The sequence below is a fragment of the Pagrus pagrus genome, assembly GCF_965226575.1.
Source record: "Pagrus pagrus genome assembly, chromosome: 2".
Lineage (NCBI taxonomy): Eukaryota > Metazoa > Chordata > Actinopteri > Spariformes > Sparidae > Pagrus > Pagrus pagrus.
In genome coordinates this window covers 8,553,743-8,578,917 of record NC_140186.1, presented here as the reverse complement: position 1 = coordinate 8,578,917, position 25,175 = coordinate 8,553,743, and the positions used below count along the sequence as shown (strand labels likewise).

Sequence of the window (25,175 nt, the reverse complement as noted above, 5' to 3'; positions counted from 1 at the left end):
TATAACTGCGTGGTGTATTTTGCTTCTTGAGTCTGCAGCCTGGAGCTGTAACCACAGATCACAGCCTAACCACGAAAATGTTGGCACTACTTAATCTAAGTCTGTGTGCATGTCTTTTTTGTGTGTTTGTGTGTGTCCATCTGTGTCACGTGTATGTGCTTGTGCGCGGTGGAAAACCCCTTCCCAGTGTTGCCTGAATGGGCACGCTGTACTGTGACAAACCATATTCCCAGCTGTTGTGTGGCTGAGGCAAACACTACAGGGGTACTGAGAAGACAGAGTGAAAGATGGTAGCTCAAGTTACATCCCAACGACCCTCAATAACCGCCTGCTGATCACTTCGGGGACCTAAACATTGTGCAGTCAGTCGTGAAGTATCGTTTTGACACAAACGGGCCAACAGTGCTGTTTGGTGAATCAGTTGTCATGGATTTTGTGTAGTAAGAACAGGAAGCTGGACATCCCCTGTTTAAAAGGAAGTAGGCAGTTGCAGTGCATAGAAAAGACGTAGCTTAACAACTGTGTTCACCGCGACTGAGTGAGCAGCATTGTTATTTCGATCAGATAAAGGTTCATTTAAAGCAAAGGCACAGTGAAGACACAACACATGAAACTAAAAGAACAGACATTATTCTTATCAGTGAAAAGTTGAATCCATTAGAAGTTACACTCTCAGGGGTTTTGTTTTTAAAATCCCATTAAGATAAGGATGTTCAAAAATGGATTTGTTGCTTTCTTAAGGGTCAGTTGAGAAGATTGATACCACTCTTAACAATGTAGGGTAAAAACCAAGCTAATGCGAGCAGTTGTTTATCTTAGCCTAGCTTAGCACAAACACTTAACCACGTGTAAAAGGCAGAATTCAGAGAAATAGTCCAGGAAATATTTAATATTTAAATATTATATTTATATTTATATTAATATATATAAGTAAACTGAAAGAGCTAGGTTAGCTGCACCGCTAGCTTATGGGCTGCCACTGGAAACTTCACATTTACTGCACAAAATAAGTGTTATCTATGTTATTATTATTTTGTTGTTGTCAGAAACCCATAAAATTCAAACTGTTTTTTTGTTTTTTTTTTGTAAATTAAACTTTTTGTACCAATCAATCACAAGATATACGTTAATTAGTGATTGGACAGAGCTATGCTAGCTAAGCTTACTAATAGGATGGGCTATATAAGTGCTATCAATCTTCTCATCTAAGTTTTTGCTTGAACCCCTCGTATAAGAGAAAGTTGTTTTGTTTTTTTCACACTTACTCTTTACACTTTTTGTACATATGATGCTAATTAGTGATTGGACAGAGCTAGGCTAGCTGTTTAGCTAGTTTATCAGCTGCTAGTAGTAGCTTTGGGTTTACCCTGCACACGAGTAGTATCAGTCTTCTCATCTAACTTTCAGCCAGAAACCACAATAAAATGTCAAATTGTCATTTGTTATCACACGTTGCCATTGATAGTGTAAAGATTAAGCACACAAGATATAGGCTTCTTTATTTCGTGATTGGACAGTGTGAGGCTAGCAAATGTCAAATTGTCTGTTTGGTTTTTCTTCAGTACACTTTTGGTTTGTACGGATTAAATACACAACATATAAATTATGAACAGAGGTTAGCTGTGAAGCTAGTTTATGCACCCAACTCCCCAAGCCTACAAATCAGCCTTCAGCTTCAGCCTTCAGGCAGCGTCACATGTTAAGTTACTCATCAGCTAACAGGGGGAGATATTGTAGCCGAATTAGTTTCCACACATGTATTTCATTTACATAACACCAGCCTGGCCCCAATTCATTTACATTACAGAGTGATTGGTTCCAATTTTGTGCTTTAAAGGGCAACTTGAGTATCTCGCCTGTAAGCCAACCACACACAGACTGGTAGAAATACACACAGGCCCAAAAAAGGCCACGAGTTGTCTGCTGGGGATTCTCCCCCCGCCAGCACACACCTACGCATACAACAGGGTCTATAAGTGACTGAACTTCCACACACACAAAACGCTCTACCCACCGATCTGAGAGTGGAAAAAATAGGTCACAAATCCCCACCTGAGTGTCTGGGAACTTTTTCTAAGAAAGAAAAGAATTAATGAGAAAAGTCAGGTGACAGCGGTAGACCAGTTCCTGTTTAAAATAAACCAGGTTTCAAAGCATCAGGATGTGCCGACGTAGCTGTCATGTACTTTTAACAAAGAGGGAAAACTTCAGCCTGACACTTATCCCGACAAACACAGAATGGATAGATGCAGCCTTTAATCTTGTGTGTATCCTAAAAGAATGGGAATTTCCCGCCATCGCGGAGGGAATTCCCAAAAAAAGCAGACGAGTTTATTTGAAAATGTGAGTGCTGTCGACTTGAGCAGATCGTTTTGATTTAAAGTATGTCGGTGGAGGTAGTTGGTATTAATGTTGTTTTCTCAAGGCTTTTCTCTAAGGAAGTCCAAGGTTTCGGCCACCAAAAAAAAAAACACTATTGTGGCAAAGTGTAGCCAGGAAACAAGAGGGGGGGATTCCCTCTTTAGAAGTGTATGTGATCCTGAAGTGCTCCAGGCAAGTTGACAATGAAAAGATCAGCATTCTGATTACAAGCTACAAGGCAGCCGTGATCCCTTTTAATAATCCTATTGGCGCTCACCCTTGTCATTGTCAGACTGCTCTAAGTGCACCATTGTGTTCCCCTTCATCATCGACCGAGACCATGTTTACAGCAAAGGTCGAATCAACAAAGTGTTTTCAAAGGAAACATGATGGAAATTTGTTTAAAGTAACTTTTTATGAACAAAAAATGTCTTTTATCTGCTCCAATGTTCATGTTTTATTTAGATCACGGCCCCCTTTCGTCTCAGACGTTTCTGCTCGGTGTTTTTGACTCGTCTACGTTCGCGTAGTTTTGCGGGGCATTTGCTCAAATGTGGTAGATCTGATCTTACATCACTGGTGACTGAGAGCGAGCACGTAGAGCTACAAACAGCCCGGCAGTCATTCATACCTGAAATATACTCTGAGTCATATCTGGCTCGGGTGGCTCGCACAAAAACCAAAACCTTTTGCTCCTTTCTACATTTTTACCGCAATTCTCTCATTCATCAAATTTGTAAGAGTGGTAATTTTTTCATAGTAAAATCCCGCGGTTTTAAGAAATAAGTGGAAAAAGTTAAGAGGAAGCAGCCACTGTGAACTTTACTGTAACTCACTTCCTCTTCACATTAGCCGTCTGGCTCTGGATGGAAGATATGAACATATTGTACATTTTTTTTGAAAGTCCAGTGCTGCTTAAAACTCCAGTATGTCTGGCACCACATTACACTTATTTCTTTGTTAAATAAGGGTTCAAACTTTCATGGATCCTTTGTGGTTGTGGGTTTGATTCTGGGTTTTTTTTTGTATAACAGTGCCGTCTAAGAAAAACGCTGTTTAGTCTCCAACATATTTGTTTCTAAGAAAAGCTTACTGAATCAACTTAATGTGCATTTTTGTTAGTATACATCCATATTTCCAAAACAGATAGTAGTGAAACTACAACCCCAACAATCATTGATACCTTACAAAAGTTTATTAAGATTTAATTCAAACCAACTGGTGGAAAAACACCAAGCGAAAGCTTTTACTGCTGTTGATGTACCCAGTGTCCTGTCAGTGAGGCTCAGTCAAAGGTATGTATTAAGTCATCTACATAGATAAGCCAGAGCATGACCTCATTTCGCGCTCGCTTTACCCTGAGGGAATGTACTTGATTTCATAACAGCTTGAAATCAATTTTCCCTCAAGTTTCATGTGCATGTATGAAATGGGGCTACATGTAAATGCCTGAAGTAGCCCAGTGGCAGCTACCTATGTGGCTTTTAAGTACCTCACATTTGAAACTGAACCTCAGGATCTACATGACTCAGTAACAGTGTCCCTCGACACTGATTATGACTGTCAATTAGTGCATTTCCCAAAAGGAACACGTATTTCAGGGTGTGACTCACCCTGCAACCTCATCTCGCCGCAGACGTGCAGAGAAGCAACAATGGGTAAAATTCCTGTTTTGGAGGAAGCGGTACATGTTCTTCACCTGCCTCATATGGACATGATCATGTTGAAGCAAACGGCCTTTAAGGGAAGTTTGGTCTTCTCGATTTTGCTTTCAATAACTTCACCGTGCTACGAGGAACTTTTAACTGGTTATGAAACACTCTCGCTTTACTGCTGCTTCTGTATGACCTACATAAGTAAACGAGACCAGAGACAGAGATTGGATGTCATTGTACTTTTTCTTAATGCACGTCACCGGGTCGGATCAGTCAAAGTTTAGACAATTTCTATGGCAGGGTGCTGAGGAAAGAAGCTTCTCTACAGTTTGGTGGTACAGTACGTCTCATCAATATCATTATAAACAGCTGTTTTTACATAAGAAAAATAGTATTGAATCTTTCACTTCATTTCAATAAGAATGCATGTGCTAGCAGATCGAGATCTTTACCACAGTAGGCCATGATGCTCGTACCACTTTTGTCCACAGGGGCCGCCAGAATCAACAAAAAATTAAAGGTCCTTGCAGCTGCTTTAAACTCAAATCTAGCAGGAGTTGGTTAGCTTAGCTTAGCTAGCACAAAGACTGGAAAAACAGAGTAACTGCGAGTGTAGTCTATGCTTACTCATTTCTGGCCATTATCAGGATGGCAAAATTTGGATCCTACGTCTCACGTGAGCTCTTTTCAGCCAGTCATGCACGGTGTAGGCTTTGATCATGAATGTGATTCACAAGCAACTTGGAAGTGGAGCTTCAGCTTTCACACACAAAGGCTTGTTGTGGTCGAGCTGTTTCGAATGCACCAATAAGCCCGGTCATTTATTTTAAACGTGTGTTCTGTAAAATTACACATTTACATCCATTTTCTTCCTTGTGGTTATGACTCAAGTAAGGTAATTTCCCCCCAAATGCGATAATTTTATGCCTCTGCTGCGATTAGTTAACATTTCCCATCAGGTAACGCTGCCTCTGAAGGTACCTCAACAAGCTAAATATTGTTTGTTTGATCTGTACAAAAAGATGCCATGTAAACAAGTCTTTTTGCTAAGCTAACTGGCTGCTAGCTTATCTGAAACTCCCCTTAAAACATGAAGGGCCCTCTTCAGAGCCAGTGTTTGGATTGTCCGTTCAGGGCTACTGTAGAAACATGGCGGACCCACTTCTACTTACAGTTGTTTATATACACATTAATGAAAACATAATTATTAATACTATATCACATTTCTGCTAATAGATCCTCCTAACTCCCGCACCTTGAAATAAAGATATGAATGGCGTTGATCTTCTCACACAACTCTCCCCTGAAAGTGAACACGCTTAGTTCCCCAAAAAATGTTGAACTATGTCTTCACATGTGTGTGTGTAGTTTTAGGTGTCCATGTCCTTTATTGGCAATTTCTACTGCATGTAGGAAATAAGGTTTGACACAAGACACATAATCCTGCCATACTACTGTATTCCATCTTTCAAAAAAGAAAGACAAGATTTAATATTACTTAACAATATGTTAAAAGTAGCCAGTTTGGCTGCAGTGTTAATACAATATACACTCTATAACAGATTGATAGTGTGAGTATTGTTCTTTTTCAATTTCATTCTGAAAGTATTCTGATACAAGCTGGCTACAGGTCAAAAAGAAAGAAAACAAAAACTGTAACTGGAACACTTTTACTCAACAGTTTGTTAAACAGTACTTAAAAACCAAAAAAGAACATTGTCAAGTATTACGCTTTCCTCCTTTCTGTGAAATAGGGTGGAGGAGGAGGAGGAGGAGGAGGTGGTGGTGGTGGGTGGGTTGGGGGCAGGGAGTGGAGACCAGCTGACCAAGCCCATTCCCTTGTCAATCATGTGGATGAGATGCCGTGCTAGGAACGGGGAAACGATGGGATAGTAAGCCACAATATCTCAAATACAGCTTTTAATTCATTACATTTCTCATTTTTTTGTAGTTTCCTTTGTCTTTTTTTTTTGGGAAGGAAACCATCCAGACATAGTAAGCATCTTTTGACTACAGGTAAAGCCAGTATAAGAAAATAATTTCATACCATGGCTTTTTCAGTCAAGAGAAATGCCCAACTCAGACTAAAAGCACACAAGCACGCAAGGAAAATTAATCAGATGTAAAGTAGCATTTTGTGATTCTTTTTGTGTCATTTCATTTCATTTTTGTTTTAGTTCTGCAGGTGGATCAGTCCAGATGGGTCTGTGTTGGAACCACACAGTGACAAGAACAAAGCAAGGCAGCGTGGGTGTGATTTGGGCACAGCAGGAGAAAAGTTCTGGGAGGACAACAGGGATGGGTGGGGGGAGACCGCGTGGGTTGGTATAGCTGTTAAGGTACTGATTGTGTCCTGACAGTCACTCACTAACACCCTCAGTGTGCAGCAAACGTTGCTTTCTTCAAACTAAAGTTTGACCAGTTGATGGAAAGACGTTGGCGGGTCTGCCGGGCAGAATCCAAGCAAAACCTGCAGAGAAGAAATACACACACATTCAGCTTCTGGAGAGTCGTACTACCTCTGTTTTAAATGTTTAAAGGTACCCCAAAGAAAGAACAAACGGCAACAAAGAACAAAGTTTTGGAGATTTTAAAACCTACAGTCTTTACTACGGATAACAGACGCTTCTTCGTTGCCTTTGCCGACACACTGATTGCTATCCAAATGTCAATCAAGCGTAAAAAAATGGGAACTGTGCTTCACCACATGCATTTTTATGTGTATACTGTACAAGCAATACAAGCTAAATGTATGAAAACATCACTCAATAGTGCCACTAGTCGTCCAAATCTCCACAGGGTACCTCTAAGAGAAAAGATTTCAGAACTATCTCATCAGTATTTGGCATTATATACGTACCTTTTGAAATATTCAACCTCCCTCTCTGTTTCATCCATTTCAGTGCTATCCAGGTCGATGTCTTTGGGCAAGAATACGTCGTCTGAAACAAAATAACATACAGCCATTTTACTGCAGGGCTCAACGTTAATGATTTTTTTCACTTGTGGGTCAGATATCTACTTGCTCGAGGCAAATTTTTACTTGCCCTGATAAAAATAGTTTTATATATTAAGGGTTTATTAAATAACAACAGAGACTGAAGTTATATTTAATGTTTAGTCCTATCTGACTTGCTCTCAAACTTCAGGCAAACTGTGAGATACATAGTTGGACTTGTGCGCCACTTGGTGCAGCCACATCTTAAGAGCACGAGTTCAATACCATTTTTTGTGTCATTAACTCAAGCTACAATAAGGAACTTCCCATACTACCTGTGAATGGCACTGAGAAATAAGTGAGTGCAGCAAACTGCAGTGCACACTTTCACAAACCACGCTGTGATGACGCGGTTATACCACAGAATACTCAAGAGACAAGTGAAGGACTAGATCAGGCAGTCCCTGGTCAGAGGGTTCGGTTTGAGACTCACTTCCCTCATCTAGCATCACTTCTGTGGAAGCACACCAGTTAATTCAGCAGTAAAGCTGGTCAAGAATGAGACTAAGACGAAACTATTGGAAAGATACAGTACTGTCTTGTGGTTAACACACACCTCAACCACCAAATAAATACCAACCTATTGAGCTGTTCATCTTGTCCCCCTTCTTCTTCTTGTTCTTCTTGGTCTTGCCTTTGGGCTGCGGGGACTCTGCACTGGGAGGTTTGCCATTCTGCTGGCTCTGCTCAGACTGGCAGGTTGGAGGGGGAGACGGGGAAGGGTTTGACACAGGTGGACTTCTCCTGTCTTCCTTCATTTGAGTCAGCGGTTGCTGCTGCTGCCTTTTTCCACTGGCGCTTCTGATATTACTCCTGTCCTCCCTCCTTGGTTCGGTGGTCGGGAGAGGAGCCAGGGCCTCGGCAGGCCTGATCCGTGTTGCTTTGGTGTCTGTTGTAGTGATGGGGGTGGTGCCATTAGCTAGCTTTACTGGCACATCTGAGCTCTTGGGTAACTCTGGAGCTTTCTTTACAGCAGCCTCACAAGTGGCCACTTTAACAGACTGCTTGGCCTTAATTTTACTGTTGGCCTCGAGCTGAGGTGTAGAAGTGCCATTGTGGAGGGTGGCTGGAGAGTTGGGGACGTTGGTCTCGGTTGAAAACCCCTTCTCACTTGTGTGTTTTGGGCTGTGCAGTGCGTTGGGCCGGGGTGCGGGGTCGAATCGGGGCTCTTTCTGGTGGGGGAGGCGGATGAGGGTTTGAAGCAGCTGTGATTTTCCATTCTGTAAGTTATCTAGGACGTTCTGAGCTGTCTGTTTGAGGGGCTGTGGGTTGTTTTGAGGGGGAGCGGTGTTTTCCTTTGCTTTCTCTTTCTTTTTCTTCTTGGCGGCACGATGTTGCTGCAGCTCCTGCAGCCGGAGCAGTTCCTTTTGAAGCGCTGCCTCTTCCTCTTCCTGCCGCTGTCGTCGTTGCTGCTCTTCCAATAGCTGCAGCTCCTCCCTTTCGCGGGCCTCCGCCTCCAGACGGGCCTTCTCCTCCATCTGAAGCAGACAGAGACAAACACTTTCAGCATTCAGCACTTACTAGCTGTGGGGTTAGGGTTAGGGTTAAACACCTGCGTATTAAGTACTAGCAGAGTTGTGGTATATCTATATCAATCACTGGAGGCTATTTTAATGATTTTAAAAAGATTTCTCAACAGATTAGAAGGGAGAGTACCTTCTTTTGTTTATGCCTGGCCCGTTTGGCTGCCTTAGAACTGGAGGCAGGTTTGCTGTCGGCACTGTTGATGAACTGCAACAGGTCCTCCACCCGCCTGTGGTCCTCCACCCCTCCATCTCGTTCTATTATTGGTTGGTGCTCCTCACGTTTAGGCTGCTCCTCCTTACGCTTTGTCAGACGCAAGCGCAGCTTCTCCCGCATCTCTGCATAGTTTCGACTGGTAGGAGCAGCTGGGGGCTGGAAAAAAAGGGAATGAAGCAATCAGTGAGGACATGACATGTTAATTTGAGGTGAACAGGCCAATTCCAGTGAGTGATGAATGCGTGTCTCTTACCCCGCCATGCCCAAAGAACTCGCAGTAGCAGCAGTCACAGTACTTTCCTTCTTTCTGGTTGGTGGAAGTGGAGGTGGAGGAGCTATGCTCGGAGCAGCTGTCCTCGTCCTGACTCTCCTCTCCATCGTACGGCTGGTCGTATGCCCCGTTCCCCTCACAGCGATGGCCTTCGCAGTCCGGATCACTGAAAAGAATGATGCTTAAAACTGGTCCCTAGAAATACACTGACATTACATTTCATTAATGGGTGTAGAAAATCGTAGTGGTCTCACCTGCAGACACTAGGTGGGGCACTGATAGGACCATCTGCTGAAGAGGCGGGAGGCTCAGCAGGCGGGAGGCACAAACCTTGGTGCGCCTCGAAGTCTGGAGCTGGAGCGGCCATCTTTGGAAAGGGCTGGGATCCCATTGTGGGGAGGTGTGTGGTGGGGGCTGGAGGCAGGGTGGGGCCCGAGAGTGGAGGGAGGGAAGTCAGTCCTGTAGGGCCGTTTCTAGGGGTGGCTGGAGCGGGTTGCCTATGGTCCTCTTTACCTAGATTGTGAAATACATCGTCTAGAGGAGACAAAGATGTATTTGATGAGATCTTTGATTAGGTCTTTGTCCTAAAACCAACTCTTTAAAACATGCAGGTATTCACAGAGCTGGCACTCATATTTTTAAGAATAAGATTCATTTAAAGTTGAGCTGAAATTATTCTTCTTCTTTTTAAATCTGTGTATATATCCTTAGTATGTCTTTGGACTTGAAATTGGTAACTTTGCAAAAAGGAGAAATTCAAGTTTTATCTATTTTTTGGTAGTACTAGCACTTCCTACTACAGCTTTACAGAACAACTTTCAGACTTAATACAAAAACTGAAAGTAAATGAATTACTTCCAGTTTTTCAGCCACTGTTAAATGAGGTTTAAGCAACAAAACTACTTGGTTAGGTTAGGGTTAGAGAAAAGATAATTATTTGGGTTAAAATAGACTTTCTCCTAACATAAGCAACGTGTTAGAAAGGGTTTCTGGCAGAAATCCCTCAAGGAAAACTTATTCCATGTGCAGTAGTTAACCTAGTTTGCTAGTCTGCCAGGCGAAGTAAAAACATTTGATGATGTAAAAAGGGTCAGATGTCTTAAATCAACAACGGTGCATGAGCAATGCTACATGGGCTACACACTATGATGTCCTTCAGTCTGTAGCACAGCACAGAAGTTTTTATTTTCTCTCCTTACAATGATAAAACGCCGTGCTAAAGGCCTGAAAGATGCCATTTCCACAAATATGTCCAAACTCTTTCAATGGTCTTTTGAAAAGATGGAAAATTTTGCACAATAGCTGCAACATAATTATTGTTTATATTTAAGCAATCTTACACAAGAGGGTGTGCTTTACTGTCATTAGTGCCCTATTAGTGCATTAACTGTCCTGTAAGGGGAATTCCTTCCCTTAAGTCACATAAGCAGGCCTGGTAGAAATGCCTTTATAGACACTTAACACTGAAAATGGCATCACGCATGCCTCCCACATCCTATCCATTCTAGGACTGAATAGTCCAGGTGGTTCCTATTTAACAAATCCATAAAAAACTATTACCAGAGTAACTGAATAATTATCTTACTGATATGCTGCTGATGAATAGCAGCACCAACATGACTGAAGAAGAATTCAGTCTTTTAACTCACTTTTAAAGTTAAACAGCACAACATTTCCTTGATGGGTTCAACAATACATGTAACACGCTGTACTAACTCATAACTAGGGACCCATAATCTACTTATGAAGAAAAACAAATAAACAACCATCAGTACAAACCTAACCACTGCTCCTACATCCTAGATTACCTAAAGAGTTGGGTCTTTTAGATGCTAGGTGGATGGGTGGGTTATTACTTGACTGGACAGTGGTGGCAGTGCAGGACACAGAGGACGTGGAGGCGGATGTGGCCATCACCACTCGGTTGGTCTCCATGAAGGCATCCTGGAAATTGTAGAGACACTTCTTCTTGGCACCACTCTTCTTCTGCTCTTTGGCTTCCGAAGAGGAGCACGATGACGACGATGAAGAGGATGAAGACGATGACAATGACGAAGAAGTGGAGGAGGAAGGGGGCAGAGGGGTGGGCAGCGAGGGGTGTTCCCCTTGGGGGCCGATAGATGACGTTGGAGGGAGGGGCACGTCAGCGAGGGGTGGTCCAAGCATGTCACCTGTTGAGAAACGGCACGAGGCGAGTCATGATTTTAACTCTTTCACTTGAGATTCGTTGGTCGTTTCTGCTACGCCAAAGTGGCTCACCTGGCAGGGACTCTGGCAACAGCACAGACGGATTCCAGCTCTTCATCACGGCAGCGTCCCACAGGTTCTCGAACTTGAGTGAGAGGCACTGCAGCGAGCTGTTCCAGTCGCCTGCTCCACCCGCACCGCCAAAGCAATTCTGGTAAACGTGCTCCGGTAACGATGGGCTGAATGCTGGCTGTTTGGCTGCAGAGTGGTTTGATGTAGGGTTCGGGGGCAGAGGCTTAAGGAGACAGACAGGAGTTAGAAAATAAATCATGCCATTAACACAATCTCAATCCTACTAGTTATAACTCATGTGCGTCCTGCCGATGAGAATACAAGTGTAAACAATAAACACTGAATTTCTCTAACTTCTGTTGGTTTTTCCCTCAAACTGTCCATCGTTCCCTAGTTTGCTCCTCTATCTTTTCTCAGCTACTAATAATTCATTAATTATTATTAGTAATTTCCTTTCTGTGACCTGTCCTCTTCCAGGTCACCATTGTGGCGAGGAGACACAAATCCAAGGAAACCCTTCATTTTTTGTTAGGCCAATTAAGCAGTGCAACATCACTGTAAATTTTTTTTTACACCTTAGAAACAATGTTTTGTCTTTAGCCGTGTCATACATTTGTTTGTACTTCTTTATGTTAAATGCTTCACATTAAATAGGGCCACTCGACAAATCCGTATTGTTTTTTATTTTACTCTATCTGCAAGTTTCTTTTCAAAGTTTTTTTTTTTTTACTTCCTAATAATTATATACTGTATGTATTTCTTTCTTTTTCACATCTATTATGCATTTTCTTTTCTTGTGCGCAATGAAATAAAAAAAGATTTCTTCCATTTTACCCCTTGGTATAAGGGTTTTTTTCTGGGGTAGTTTTCCTTACTCAAATTGAGGGTCTTAGGAAAGACGGTGTCATCCACTTGTAAAAAACCCCTGAGGCATTGTGACTTGACTCGATGAGTTTTGGAGTATGAGATGAACTGTTTTAAGACAGCACACACACAGGTTTTGGATTGCTTTAGATTTCTGACAATGGATTAACTCTGACCTCTTGTGGCAGTGAATGTAAAAATGACAGTGAAACTAGAATACAACTAAGCTCAGTATTGTTCCTGGAACCTTAAAAAAATCCCCGGTGATAAGGAAATGAATCAATTTTCCCTTAAGAGACGCTCACAGCTATACTTTTACACACTGTAAAAAGCCTTGCGACTGTATGGGCTCAAGAATAATCCTCACCTTGTTGTGTGTGAGTGGAGGACTGGGAGGGTAGAGTGTGGGGTGCAGCAGGGGCCGGGAGAAGTTGTGTAGGGGCAGGTGGCCGTGGATGTGGGGGTAGAGGTGGAGGGCGGGGTGGGCGGGGGGAGTCTTGCTGTCTGTGAAGAACTGGTGTCCGGCAGTGGGAGGAGGTGCAGCGTGGAGCCGACTGGGGGGCAAGCATGTGGCGGGGCCCAGGGTGGAGGAGCTGGGGTCCTGGTTGCACACGTGGCACTCGCAGGCATGCTGGACCTGTTCTATCTGAGAGTAGTGACACAAATTCAAAACACGTTATCCACTTTAATTCTGGGGTGTATGATCATCTGCTTTGCACTTTATCATTTACCCTATTTTCAGGGTTTTGACCAAAACAGATAATTGTAGACGTCACCTTGGAAATTATGCGGACCTATTTTCTAACCTTTAATTGACAAAATATGAATCAGTAATGAAAGTTTGTGTTAGTTGCACCCTTACAGTCAAAGACCAGGGGACTGTTTGACCTTTTTTAATATTGGTACCATTATGATAGTCAAGTTTCAGTATGAATACCTCACTTGATAAATATAGACTTGTTTTTCTACCAACCCATTTTTTTCCTTTAATTAAGATAAGCTCTCAAATGTTAACCGTCAAACTTTGCCTCAATTAAAGCACTTGGATTTTACTTTTAAAAAGGCTGTGAAATATCAGATTATGCTTTAAAGAACCGAAACCAAAAGTGTCAAGACTCTCTGAGCCTTTGTCATCACATCTTGGTTGTTACTGTAAAGGTTATTGCAAAAAATAATGCTTAGAGAATTATCTTACACCAACAGCATTCAATCCATTTACCAGCAGTTCATATTATCTTTGATTGCATGTTTTGAACATAATTATTTAATGCTTGCTAATTCTGACACCAGGAGAGAATAGACAAATATGATTACAGGATCGTTTCATTTCAAATATTAAAAGATTTTTGGTTTACATATGTGATTGCGTAGATGAAACACCAGATTATTTTGAAGCTCAAGGATTATTCAAATTCAAGCATATCTCTAACCAAGAAAGCTTAACGGTTAGAATCAAGCAGAATCAGTAAAGAAGAGGTTCTGGACAAGGTTTTGAGATTTGTTACTCAGCCCAAATAGCTACTTCTTTCAAAAAGCTCCCTAAACCAAAATGTCCTTTTTCTTGATTATAATATAAAATGATCTTGTGAAATGTGAACAGTGCTGTGATTGCCGTCATTTCCTTTTTTCAGCAATTACAGGTGCATGTTCACTGTGTATGAGCAACAGATTCATTCACAAGATTTTCAACCAGTTTTGACAAAGTAAGCTCATTAAAAGTGTTTGAACACCTGTTGGTGGCTGTAAGAAGGTGGAGGACTGCTGGTCTTTCCTGAGGAAAGCTCCTCCTGCTGCCCTCGGGGCTCCCTGCCAACATCACCGTCAGCTTCCTCCTCGTCACCCTCCGATGAACTGCTGCTGCTGGTAATGTGAGGAGACTGAAACAGACGTGTTGAACAAAGAAGACAAGATTAGGAAACAGTCAAGGAACAGTAGACAGAACAGTTCCCCTACTACCAGTAACCCACTAATAATGAACTCCAGATACATCATCCAGAAACTCGGTAGGGAAATTCACAAGTAATCTAAAATACCTCAGTGCAGAACTTACCCCTGCCTTTAGTGCCACGTTCTCAGCTTCCCCGTTGATGTCATTATGGAGGCCGTTCACAGCAGCAGTCACAACGCTGTTATCCTCATAACCACTCATGGGGTAGATGTCCCCGAACTTACTGGACAACGGAGGCACTTCGTCATCATCACTAATACTAGCAGTAAACAGAAATGAGTGGTCGGGTTAGGGGGAAGTTAACAAAGGGAAATTGTTGTTTATGGGAAGAGGTGTGTAATTACGACCATCTGACACACAATATATCATATCACATGCCTCAAAGTGACTTACAAAGTGTTGGTATCCCCCTCAGGCAGGATGAGCCTGGGATGCTGCTGAATGGTGATGGGAGAACTAGAGTTGGAGCCAGACGCTGAACTGCCGGAGGAGAGGCTGGGAGGGTGCACCTCGGCCAGGTAGTCACGGGGAGGTTCCCCTTGCAGGGGCAGTTTGATGTGGAGGTCCTCGGCGATCGGAGAGTCCATGATGCCGCATGTCAGGATGTGGGACAGACTGCAGTCATCACATGTACACCTGTTGGTCGGAGTGGGTGATAAGAACAGGGTTCATATAACAATAATGATCACAGCATTGTGTGAATATTGATATGATATAAAGCCTTCAAAATGACATTGAAGACAGTAATAATTCTACAAAATCTGATAAATTCTTTATTTCTCATTCTTAATTGGATGCTCATTAGCTTCCACAAAAAGGCTGCTTGTCTTCCTGGGGGTCTTATTAACCAGAGGCCAAAAATAAGTTGATATATCATCAAAAGTGGACTATCCAGATCAAAAGAAGCTGCAATTTGTTGATAAAATGACAAATCTTGTTTTCCAGAGCTAAGACAACATGTTTTGGTTCAGACTGCAAAAAATGTCAAATCAAGATAATAATATATTTTATTATAAACTTAACAATCACAAAAAGTACAAATTAAAAATGCTACAATCAATTAAAAAAAAAACTACAATAACCCATAATGGCTCATTCTCATCTATGTTAGGTGTCTTGATTAAAGACAGAAGATGGGAGCAACAACTAAATTTTGATATTTGTCATAATTACAGATGGGACCATACATGTATCACAAATACCAGCTTCAACATGTTCTCAGACATTAGCTCACTTATATGAGGCATGGGCATAACATTTAGGGAGGGATGAATTCCCTGACAACACAAAGTTGGTGAATGAAATCTTTAAAACAAAAAACATCTGACATAAGGAAATCATAACAACCCTGATTATAGATCAATGAGTATATAAGAAAAATAATAATTAAATCAATTTGGAAGCTTCAAAAGTGAAAGTGACACCAAATCCCAGCCCAGAAAATGATATAACTCACCTTCTTCGATAATTGCAGTTTGGACAGTCTGGAATACTCAGACGAGATGAGAGCATCCTCATCGTGTCTGTGAAGTTGTTATCTCCAGTTGGGGACTTCTTACTGTTGGGTAACTATAAAGAAAACAGCAAAAAAACTGCTGTGAAGCACAGAAATGCACATTTTAATCTGTCGTGACGGCTCTGTGTTCTTGTTGTGTACCTGTTCTTCTATAAATCTTCTCTGCTTAAAGAACTCCCAGTCCTCCTTCAGCATCCGCTGCTTTGTCTTCAAAGTCTGAAAATGGGCAGGAAATGAGAAGAACATGAACTTCCATAAATGATATACATTTGAAGATAAGATGAAAAGGCTGACTTTGTGTGGATATAACATTTAAATGTCTTACGTTTTTGCTAATCAAGGACTTGTGTGGCTCTGTTCTTTGGTTGGTGAGACCCTGACCCTCCACCTTAAAAAGCAGCTGTAAGAGTCACAACCCGACAGCTTTAATTACTGCTCCTTTGACAAGTACCAACAATTTATACAAGTACTGTGATTTCCTGGATCAGTGTCTGTTTGTCTTGGATGTGTTTACCTGTTCATCTACATAGTCGTCAATCCTCTTCTCACACTCCTGCCATTCAGCAGCCACCGAAGCCATCTCCTGCTGCAGCTGCTGGTAGCTTTCTAACAAGGTCCTGTACATATCTTCATTGTATGAATCATGGGAGGCTGTGCCATGTCTAAAAATAAGGGTGCAGGATAAAAGACAAGCGCAAGCTATTAAAGACACTTGTAGACTCTTAAGACAGAAATTTGTTGAATTTGTGTTCACGAACAGGTCTTTGAATTTCTAAACTTGTGTGTGCAACATTGGTTTAACTCATCTCTAAATCAACAGATTAGGTAATAGTGATGGATGAATATCTCATATCTTTCTTTTAACAAGTACAACTATATCTTACTTCAGCTGTGCAACCAGTGCAGGTAAACTGCTGTGCAAGATCGGTTCAGAGAACACCAGATTCTCAAAAAGGTGCTTGTTGTGCAGCTCCCACGTCACCTGGAATTTCTGGAGGTGCTCATTCTCCTGAGAAAACAACAAATACAGTAAGACGGGCTGTGACAGGATGTTGACATGTGTCAGACATTTAAATTCAATGCCTTCAAGACCTTTCCAAGATAATTTTTAACCCAATTTTGGACACATTGTTGGATCTTTTTCTTATCAAGCATTTAAGGTACATAGTATATATGTAATCCCATAGGTTCTATGTGGGAATATGGTTAATAGTGTAAATTAGGTTAATCTGCATTATGCCAACAGGTTAATTCAAGTAAAGTAAAAATTACTTATTTTGACAAAAAGACATTCAAAGATGAATTAATGAAAATATATACAATGTTTGTGGCAATTAAGATCTCACAAATTAAAATGTAAGACATGAATTTTAAAGCCTTAAATCTATAAGACTGAATTGAACACATTTTAAGTTGTAGGATAGCCAACACAGTATCTCTTTGCAAATCTCGCTACACTAAATGTAAACTGACCAGGGTGAGCAGGAAACTGCTGATGGTGCGTGCAGCTTGACAGAGGGCGCTGTACTCCTCCAGCAGCAGGGAGATGAACTGGTAGGCCTGAGGAGGACCCTGCGCTGCAGCCACGGTCCCCGCTGGTCCTGTTGTCTTGGGACCTGTCGACAGGTGCTTCAGAAGCCGCACCTTCATTTCCAAGACGTATTCACGAGCCTGCTGCTCCAACCGTTGATACAGCTGGAACGGGTCCTTCTCACAGAGTCTACATGGGAAAATAAAAAGACTAATCTTAAGCAAACAGTATCTCAATCAATCGATCAATACGATGAAACAAAAGACATAGGTTGATGACACTGAAGTAGTGTGGGATCATGGGAGTGCCGATCCATTGCAGATGGAAATCTTTGTGATGTGACTCAGGCAGATGTGTTAACAGACACGGTAACATTATAGAGTTTTATTCATGATGTTTGGTCATATTTTCCAACTTCTTACATCACTCTGGTTTGAACATTGCAGGAAACATTTAGGATACTGTAAGTACACAGCTCAAAATAAATTAAAAGAAGGTCTATTCATTTGTTGACATTTTAAAGCAGAAGTGTTACATATCTTAAAATAAAGTGAGACTGGACATGTTGGTCTAAATGAAAAAACAGCTAAAAATATATATGTATAAGGAAACTCCTCCAAACAAGACTGGTTTTCTCTCCATAATCTTGCCCTTCTATAGATCAAATATTCCCTCAGTGAGTCATGGCACAGCTGTTCCTGTTTCAACAGGAAATGCATCATATCAAGGAAATAAAGACGGCATTGTAAGGGGCTTTTAACCTAACTGATGACAGCAGCGAGGGTAGTAGTTTCAATTTGGTGACATCATTGCTTTCGAAGGCCTTTTACTGCATCCACATTGGCGTTTGCAGTTCAATAGAGACCCCTAGTGGACAAAGACAAAGTAGTTCTACCTGTCGACCAGCTCCTTCATGCCCTCCTTGTCTCTCTCGAGGGGCTGATCGTGGTCATCTGCTAGTGGTGTTCCTGTCTGACGGTAGATGCAGCGCACCAGGTAGCGAACCTCCGACCAGTGGTTCTGCAGCTGCTGTGACTCATTCTCTGACTCGGCAGAGATCTCCCTGTTAACCAGGACATATATTAATAAAGACCAAACACAAAGACTAAATAATGAATCTACCTCAGTGGTAATAGGTCTGAACTGACCGTCGCTCGTTGCAGGCTTCACAGCTGCACACTGTATCAGCAGGCATCGGTGCGGTGAGGTCCGGGGCAGGGAGCATGGGTAGTGTAGGCACAGCAGTGGTCAGTCTGTCCCCTGTGGCTGCCTCCTGGCCCAGGTTTCCGTTACCCACAGGCATGTGCAAAAGGAAGTCTTGGCTCTGTGGGAAATATGAAGAACAGTTAAAGATACACAACAATTTTTATACTTTCCTCAAGATGCAACTGAGCAAATATAACGAAGTATCAATTGTGTCATTGATGTTGATCACTTTTTGATATCTAAAGTCATTAAAACATCACATGACGGGAACACATCGGGCATGTCAGGAGGATTGTGCAGTAAGCATTAAATATAACATATAATGCAAATGTAGATCGACCGTTTGTATTTAGGAATATTTTATGATTAATTCTTGCCTATGGAACCAAACTCTTCAGTAATAAAGAATAACATTACTTTATCAAGCAAGAACTGCAGGATTCAGAGGTCTGGACATTGTTAAATCCAGCAATAAATTTCTCCTAACTCACTGTGGCAGCTGCAAGGCCAAGAAAGAAGACGTGTTATGAGCTGATGACAGAAGAAGTCCAGGTACAGTTTGTTTGGATCAGCCAATCCGAGGAGTAAGTCTTGTCCCCATTTAAGAATCTTTGCTACGACAGGAAATGACACTGCGTAAGTGTTTTCTTACTTAAATCACATGCTGGGTTTTTTAAGGTTAGCAGTTGGTCACAAAAAACCTCTGTGAACCAAGATAGGAGGCTTGCTGGTTTCTGATCTATCCATTGCCAAGCTATTGGGGCTATAATTAAGCGTTAAATTTCTCTTCAGGCACACATTCTGCAGCTGCATCACGATAAAAGCTTCCCAGTGGTTTGGCTCTGTTTACCACAGGTCTGTGATATTGTGAGTCAGCATTGTACCCCTCTGCCTTGAGGATGAAATGGAACAATACATATATGGAGGAAACCAAACCCAAGCCAAATAGAAAAGGCCAAGGCACCCACACCCACAACTGAGGAAACTAAACCCCCCTGACATACCCAACAAGCCTGATCACCGAAGCATGATCAATAGAATAGAACTACTTGAGGTATTGATCGCAGGAGTTTTTTGTCAGCCAATTACAATGATCAATTCACAACAAAAGGTCTCAAAAAGAAACAGTAAAGGGTTAATCAAGAGTCCTCGACGCAACCGTGATACTGTTCGACTGTGGGAACAACAGGACTGCTTGCTTGCAGGGATAGCGGGAGTCGTTCCTTTTCACACCTGAACTATGTTTAACATGGCATTACGTAGAAAAACATTGTTCAAGCACATATATGTTCAACAGCAACTAAAGTTTTCTCAACTTTTGGTCATTAGAAGGCCATCTCAAAGGCTTATTTTGCATTGTGCTAAAATAAAAAAAATAAATAGTCCACAACAATGCAGTGTCGACTAGTGGTTTTGATAGTTATTATTCTGTGAAACCCCTGGTACCAGCAAAAAGTATGTAAAATAAAATAAAATTTAGTAATCTGCTACAATCGTTGGTGTTTTAAATTCCCTAACTTAATGTCCTTATCCGATGGTTGAGTAATGATACAGGAATTTCACATAATTAGGAGACAAGTCACCAATGTGCAAACAGCAAAATGAGCAGGAATTAACCAATAATTGTAGTTGCTGAAGATGACTGCACATTATTTCTGACAAGAGTTTACTTGAGGTTCAGGTCACACATGCAAAACAAAACTTGCAGCGCACAGCACAGTAAAGCGACAGCAGATATACGGAAACAGTAAAGACAGACAGTTTCAGGCTCTGCTCAAAAATGAATGGTGAAATATGAAACTATTTCCTTAGAGTCTAAACTACAAATAACTATTATCCTACTCATGTGTGTTTTACTCTTCATCACACCAGACATAGAAACAAAGAATTAGTGATTAAAGGAAAATATATGGTGAGTCCCGACAAGAGTTGTTACCGGCCTTATTAATTACAGCCAATGATCACACCCTTATTAACACAACCCAGTGGAAGAAAAGTTACTTTGTATTTCAGTTGGGGGAAAAAAAAACAACGGTGTGTGGAATCACAAGATTTTTCCACATTTAAGTTGGTGTTCAGCACATAGCTAGGCCGTCTAATGTAAGAAGCTCTTTATATGAAGAGGCATTAGTCTAACACATCATGGCATTTCACAACGTACGCCCGAGAGGATATTTACACTCTGATGTGTAAAGAAAACGCAACTTCTACAAAAGTTGGGAAAATACTTGAAAGAAACTGAAAAGAGCTAAATTACAGAGTATAATATTGGAAGTATTTCATCTGCTGCATCACTTATTTTTGACCTAGATACTATTTTCTAGCTATATTTCAAGGTGAACCCAAGCTAGAATATTAAACGATAGTCTGTCCATTGTAACATCTTTTTACAGTAGCAGCTGTTGCTTCTGGTTGCTCCATCTGTTCTAGCTTTTCTGGCTGAACAAGAACTACACCATCCTCTGCAAGACTGACCACAGCTGTGCGAGTTAAATCGAAGATATGTGGCATCAATGCAGACACAGACATGGTTTGGAAGCGGTGGAATCACGCAAAGAACCAAAAGACTTAAAGTCCTTTCACTACAGCCACAAACTTCAACAACGTCCTTCCCCACCATTTAAAAAAAACTCAATACGCTTGTGACTTACCCCCAACGACTGCTCCAGAGCAGTGTGTCGGTCCTCCTTCTCCACTGTGCGCCTGCAGTCGGAGCACACCCACAGAGGCAGCTGCAGGGCACTGGGCGTCTTGTTGGGTTGCGACGTACCGTTCTGGCCTGTGATCCCTGTCTCTGAAGGCACGGCACCGTCTTTACGCTCACATCGGCACAAGAGGCAGCGATCACCGGCTGTGTAGGGAGCCCGCTGGTTTAAGCCGAACGTGAATGGAGTCTGTGGTGAGGAAGTAGAGAGAGAAATATACCATAAGGTACAGAGACACTTAGCATCTTATAGGTTGTTGTGGAAGAAAAACTGATTTTTTAGAAAAAATTGTGAAGTCCACATTGCCTTCAAGATTGAACAGTCTGCTATACAGTATATGTTCCCATTGCACTCTGGGTAACCAGCTGTCTGAACCGCCCCACTGGACTCCATTAAAACTCGGGAACCTTTTCTTAATGCACACCCTTGTCAGTGAGTGAACCACAGAGTGATACAGACACATAATTAGCAGCCAGAAGATTCAATTCATGATGTCCAAATTGGCAGTGTTTGTCAGTAAGCAAAATGGCTTTCATGATTTCAAAAAGTAGGTTGCTTTAGCATCTATTTCAGCAACATTTTATAGGTGTACCAGTAGTTCACAGGAGACTCTGAATCTGTGGGTGCTCTGGGTTATTCAACTTCACCCACTCCAAGCAGTGGCGCTTTATGACTACACTAAAAAGCTGAACAGTTAACGAATAATTTCAATCCAAAAGTCTTTGCCTGTTTATTTTGTATATGGTCAGATGGAGCGTAACAACAGAAATAGTTCATGGTTTGATTCATTCAATTCGATACATTTCTGATATAACAGAAAAAGCAGTTTCAAACAATGCTCCACACATTTCGATTTCCAATTCACTACAACCATCAATTTTGCAAGAATATGACATTTGCCTTGCAATCAAGCAATGGAGTTTTGTCGGACCCATTTAGAGCGATTTCTTATCAGCGTAATACAAAAACAGTGTTTTATAAGATGACAAACAACCAGGTGTGGAGACAAAAACATTAGATAGCCCAGGTAAAGAGCCACATGACAGATTTTGAACAACAGTGAAATCATTGGATTCACCATACGCGCTAAATAAAATGTCTTCTTCTGAATAATACGCACAAAAAGACTGGTGAGGCTTTACTGATTAGATACTTGTGTAAATGTGTAAACAGGACAACATATTCTACTCTATTCAGTAACACGCATGTTATTACTATGTGACTATCAATCAGATGGATTCAATTTTGGCAAGATACAGAGATTTTACTGTGATATGGGGCAAAGTTCCTCTCTATTATTCAAATGAGTTTAATTTGACTGTATGCCTTTCCGGCATACATTCAAATAAACCTCAGTAATTGTCTTGATGCTGTGATATCCAGTTAAGCTGGTGTTTTGTGTCAGTGGATTATTCCAATAGGACAATTTAAAGTTTGGTTTCAAGAGCATGTTTTGATAACAGTCACTTCAAATACGGCTGAATGCCGACAGAAAGCTGAATTTGCACTATAACACTGCTGAAAACAAAACAAAAAAGGGCTGCCGACAGTGAAATTACGCCTGTAAGTGATCACTCACATTACGATGAGACTGAATACAGTTATCTGAGCATCGTGATGTCCCGCTGTTGCAGGAGCACACAACTGTGTTCGGAGCTTGTCAGAACTGAATATGCTTGATATTTGTCACAGTTGTGTCACTCCAAACTTTGGAGAGTAAATGCAAAAAAATAAAGACTAAATCAAGCCATCTTGTAGAGTCCATCTCCTTCTAGTGTGCTTTCTAATTATGAAAATAATTTAATAGTTCACTATGTAAACTAATAGATTAGTCGTCCCAGCGCTTCATCAGTGCGTAAATTACGTTAGGCAGAAGAGTCGGACAGAGAAATTCACACAGTGACCTTAGATGAACTTCTGAGACACTTTACCTGAAGGACTCCGGAGAAGTCAGCATTCACTGGTCCTTCTGTAAACTGTGGTGTTACACTGTTGTTGACTTTGACCTGAGGGATACAAAAAAAACTCAGTGTTAACATAGATCTGACCACGTATGTGCTTTATTAATTACAGTTAGTAAAACTTGAATTAAGACAGTCTTTAAGAGTGAGTCTGATTGATAGTTTTGTTTATGACGTCTGACTGGATGAAAATCACAGTTCAATCCTAACATCGTGAAGTAGAAGGATGTATTTTCCGAGTTTTTGACCTGTGTGTGTTTGGCGCACAATCACGGAAGAAAATTAGGAGGAATTACTATCAGGCCTGCCCAGGCAAGGCAGGTAGACTGTTGTTTACTATATAAACATCATGTAATCTAATGAGTCAGTTCATCCAAATTATAATAAAACAATTTCCCACTTTCGCCTAATAACATGTTATTTAGGTTTTATTTGCCCTCCTTTTGTCAATTTGGGTAAAACTGACGATTAACATTCATGACAGATAAAATGTAAATAGCGTGCAGACAGCTGTGTTAAAACTACTGCAAATGAATGCTGTGTCACCTTATTAGACACACTAATGAGTATCAACACAAGTAGACAAATGCTGAAACCACAGCTTACACAATGTTTAAACATTTTATCATGCAGTCTGTTATTTTCCCATGATAAATACAGGAAGTAATTCTCATGAATTGAAAGATTTCTCTAAATGAAGAGGTCCCAACATCCAAGGAGGTTATTCATTTGTTAGGATGTTGGCTGTTCGGCATATATCAGACAGTCACACATCTGCTAGACTTTTGATTACCTTATGGTATTATACTACACATTAAATACACAGAGAATAACAGAAAAGAGACATTTCACCAACATACAGAATTATAGGCAACATCAGAGATCACTGTGACCCGAAAAGCTTACCAGCTAACTTTTGAGCTGACATCTGTGAGTTGAAAACACTCAGTTTCACAGAAACCAGCTAACATCTTGTGGTGTCAATGCAAATTATTATTTAAGTGCCAACTTAACGTGTATAACTAATTCACCTTGGATTACTGAAGGCAGTTGGGTGGTTTAGCCTATCTTTTGGCAAATACAATGCAGTTTAACTCGGATAAACCTTTATAAGCACGATAATTGTGAGGTCTGCTTGTAAAAACACACCGAGGCCCGACGGGGTTGAAGTTGTTAGTACTCTGCACTGTTAGCATTAGCTAGCATTAATGTTTATCTGTGTAATAGCAGCCTGTGGCCAACAGTGTTTACCCGAATAGTACTCACGAATAATCTTGGCTTGACCAATGTAATCTCCACCTACCTGGGATGTATTAGCTCAAAATAAGGCTTCGTGGTGTTTAAATTGTTGCCGATTCAGCTGCGATCCCTTGACATAAGCTAACGATGGTAGTCACAGCGTTTGGCCAGGGCACAGGCAACCTAATGTTTACGGCAGTCCCATACAATATAACAAGTCCCGTTCAACTACACAGCTATGGCTAACGATTTGCTAGCTAGCACGGTATTCGACAAAGTATAACAACCGGCATTAGCAGTAATTAAGCCAGTTAATTTCTAGCTACGTTGCATAGGTTAGTTAGCTAGCTGCCTTCCTCGCATCAGTGTCGGGCCCAAAGCAGATTTGTGTCGTTGATAACGCTGCTAGCTAGTCGCCCCCGTTTTGACATCTACCGGTTCAAGGTGTGTGACACTCTTACCTCTCCGTTTATGCCCGTGATGGACCCCATATTCCCGTTGCCTGTGCTGCCAGGTGTTAAAAAGCTGACGACAGAGGCAGGTGTTGCTGTTCCCGCACAGCCTAGGGCCGAGGCAACCCCGGCCTTGCCACCGCTGGTATTGCAGACAGCACTGCAGCTACTGCCACCGCCCCGCTTGTTCTTCCTGCGTTTAGCCCCTCGTTTAGCATCGGTTGGACTCATTTTTTCCACAACAGAAGCGAGACAACGTGCCGTCCAGACTTGGCAGGGTCTCAGGTGGAATGCCGGGCGCAATCACTCGGGTATAGATCCGGGATAGCGATTTTAGAGACTCCCAAAACGACAGACACTCAGTTCCATCAAAGTGCAAGCCGACTTCATAGGTTCCAATATGGCTTCTAGCTGGGCTGCCTCAGCCAGGCTTCGGTTTGCGTCGCGACGCAACTGTGCGTCGCGCATG

General features: G+C 41.6%; 1 protein-coding gene across 3 annotated transcripts; it reads right to left on the bottom strand.

Moving 5' to 3' along the window:
* Positions 1 to 5,457: 5,457 nt before the first annotated feature.
* Positions 5,458 to 25,126, bottom strand: fam193a (family with sequence similarity 193 member A). 3 transcript variants are annotated; one of them, XM_084371834.1, is made up of 24 exons: positions 24,716 to 25,126; positions 22,986 to 23,060; positions 21,001 to 21,243; positions 18,292 to 18,467; positions 18,039 to 18,206; positions 17,086 to 17,332; positions 16,497 to 16,621; positions 16,127 to 16,274; positions 15,938 to 16,012; positions 15,754 to 15,828; positions 15,553 to 15,665; positions 14,490 to 14,732; positions 14,199 to 14,355; positions 13,879 to 14,025; positions 12,516 to 12,794; positions 11,285 to 11,507; positions 10,834 to 11,196; positions 9,280 to 9,559; positions 9,008 to 9,191; positions 8,671 to 8,910; positions 7,595 to 8,492; positions 6,877 to 6,958; positions 6,385 to 6,486; positions 5,458 to 5,883 (listed from the first exon to the last, which is right to left on the bottom strand). In XM_084371834.1, the coding sequence occupies exons 1-23, from the start codon at positions 24,935 to 24,937 to the stop codon at positions 6,393 to 6,395; spliced, it is 4,857 nt and encodes a 1,618-aa protein (XP_084227960.1). In that variant the 5' UTR covers positions 24,938 to 25,126; the 3' UTR covers positions 5,458 to 5,883; positions 6,385 to 6,392. The 3 variants fall into 3 exon arrangements, with proteins under 3 accessions (XP_084227960.1, XP_084227959.1, XP_084227961.1); XM_084371833.1 differs by having other exon boundaries at positions 5,458 to 6,486; positions 24,716 to 25,125; XM_084371835.1 differs by having other exon boundaries at positions 5,458 to 6,486; positions 10,882 to 11,196; positions 24,716 to 25,125.
* Positions 25,127 to 25,175: the final 49 nt, after the last annotated feature.

What these genes read in the sequence shown, in the direction of transcription:
- fam193a (XM_084371834.1), bottom strand. Translation starts at nt 24,937, where the DNA reads ATGAGTCCAACCGATGCTAAACGAGGGGCTAAACGCAGGAAGAACAAG. An exon ending in ACTTCTCCGGAGTCCTTCAG is followed by an intron (nt 21,244 to 22,985) that starts GTAAAGTGTCTC and finishes TCCTCACCACAG; the next exon opens with ACTCCATTCACGTTCGGCTT. An exon ending in TAAAAGACCCAACTCTTTAG is followed by an intron (nt 9,560 to 10,833) that starts GTAATCTAGGAT and finishes TGTCTCCTCTAG; the next exon opens with ACGATGTATTTCACAATCTA.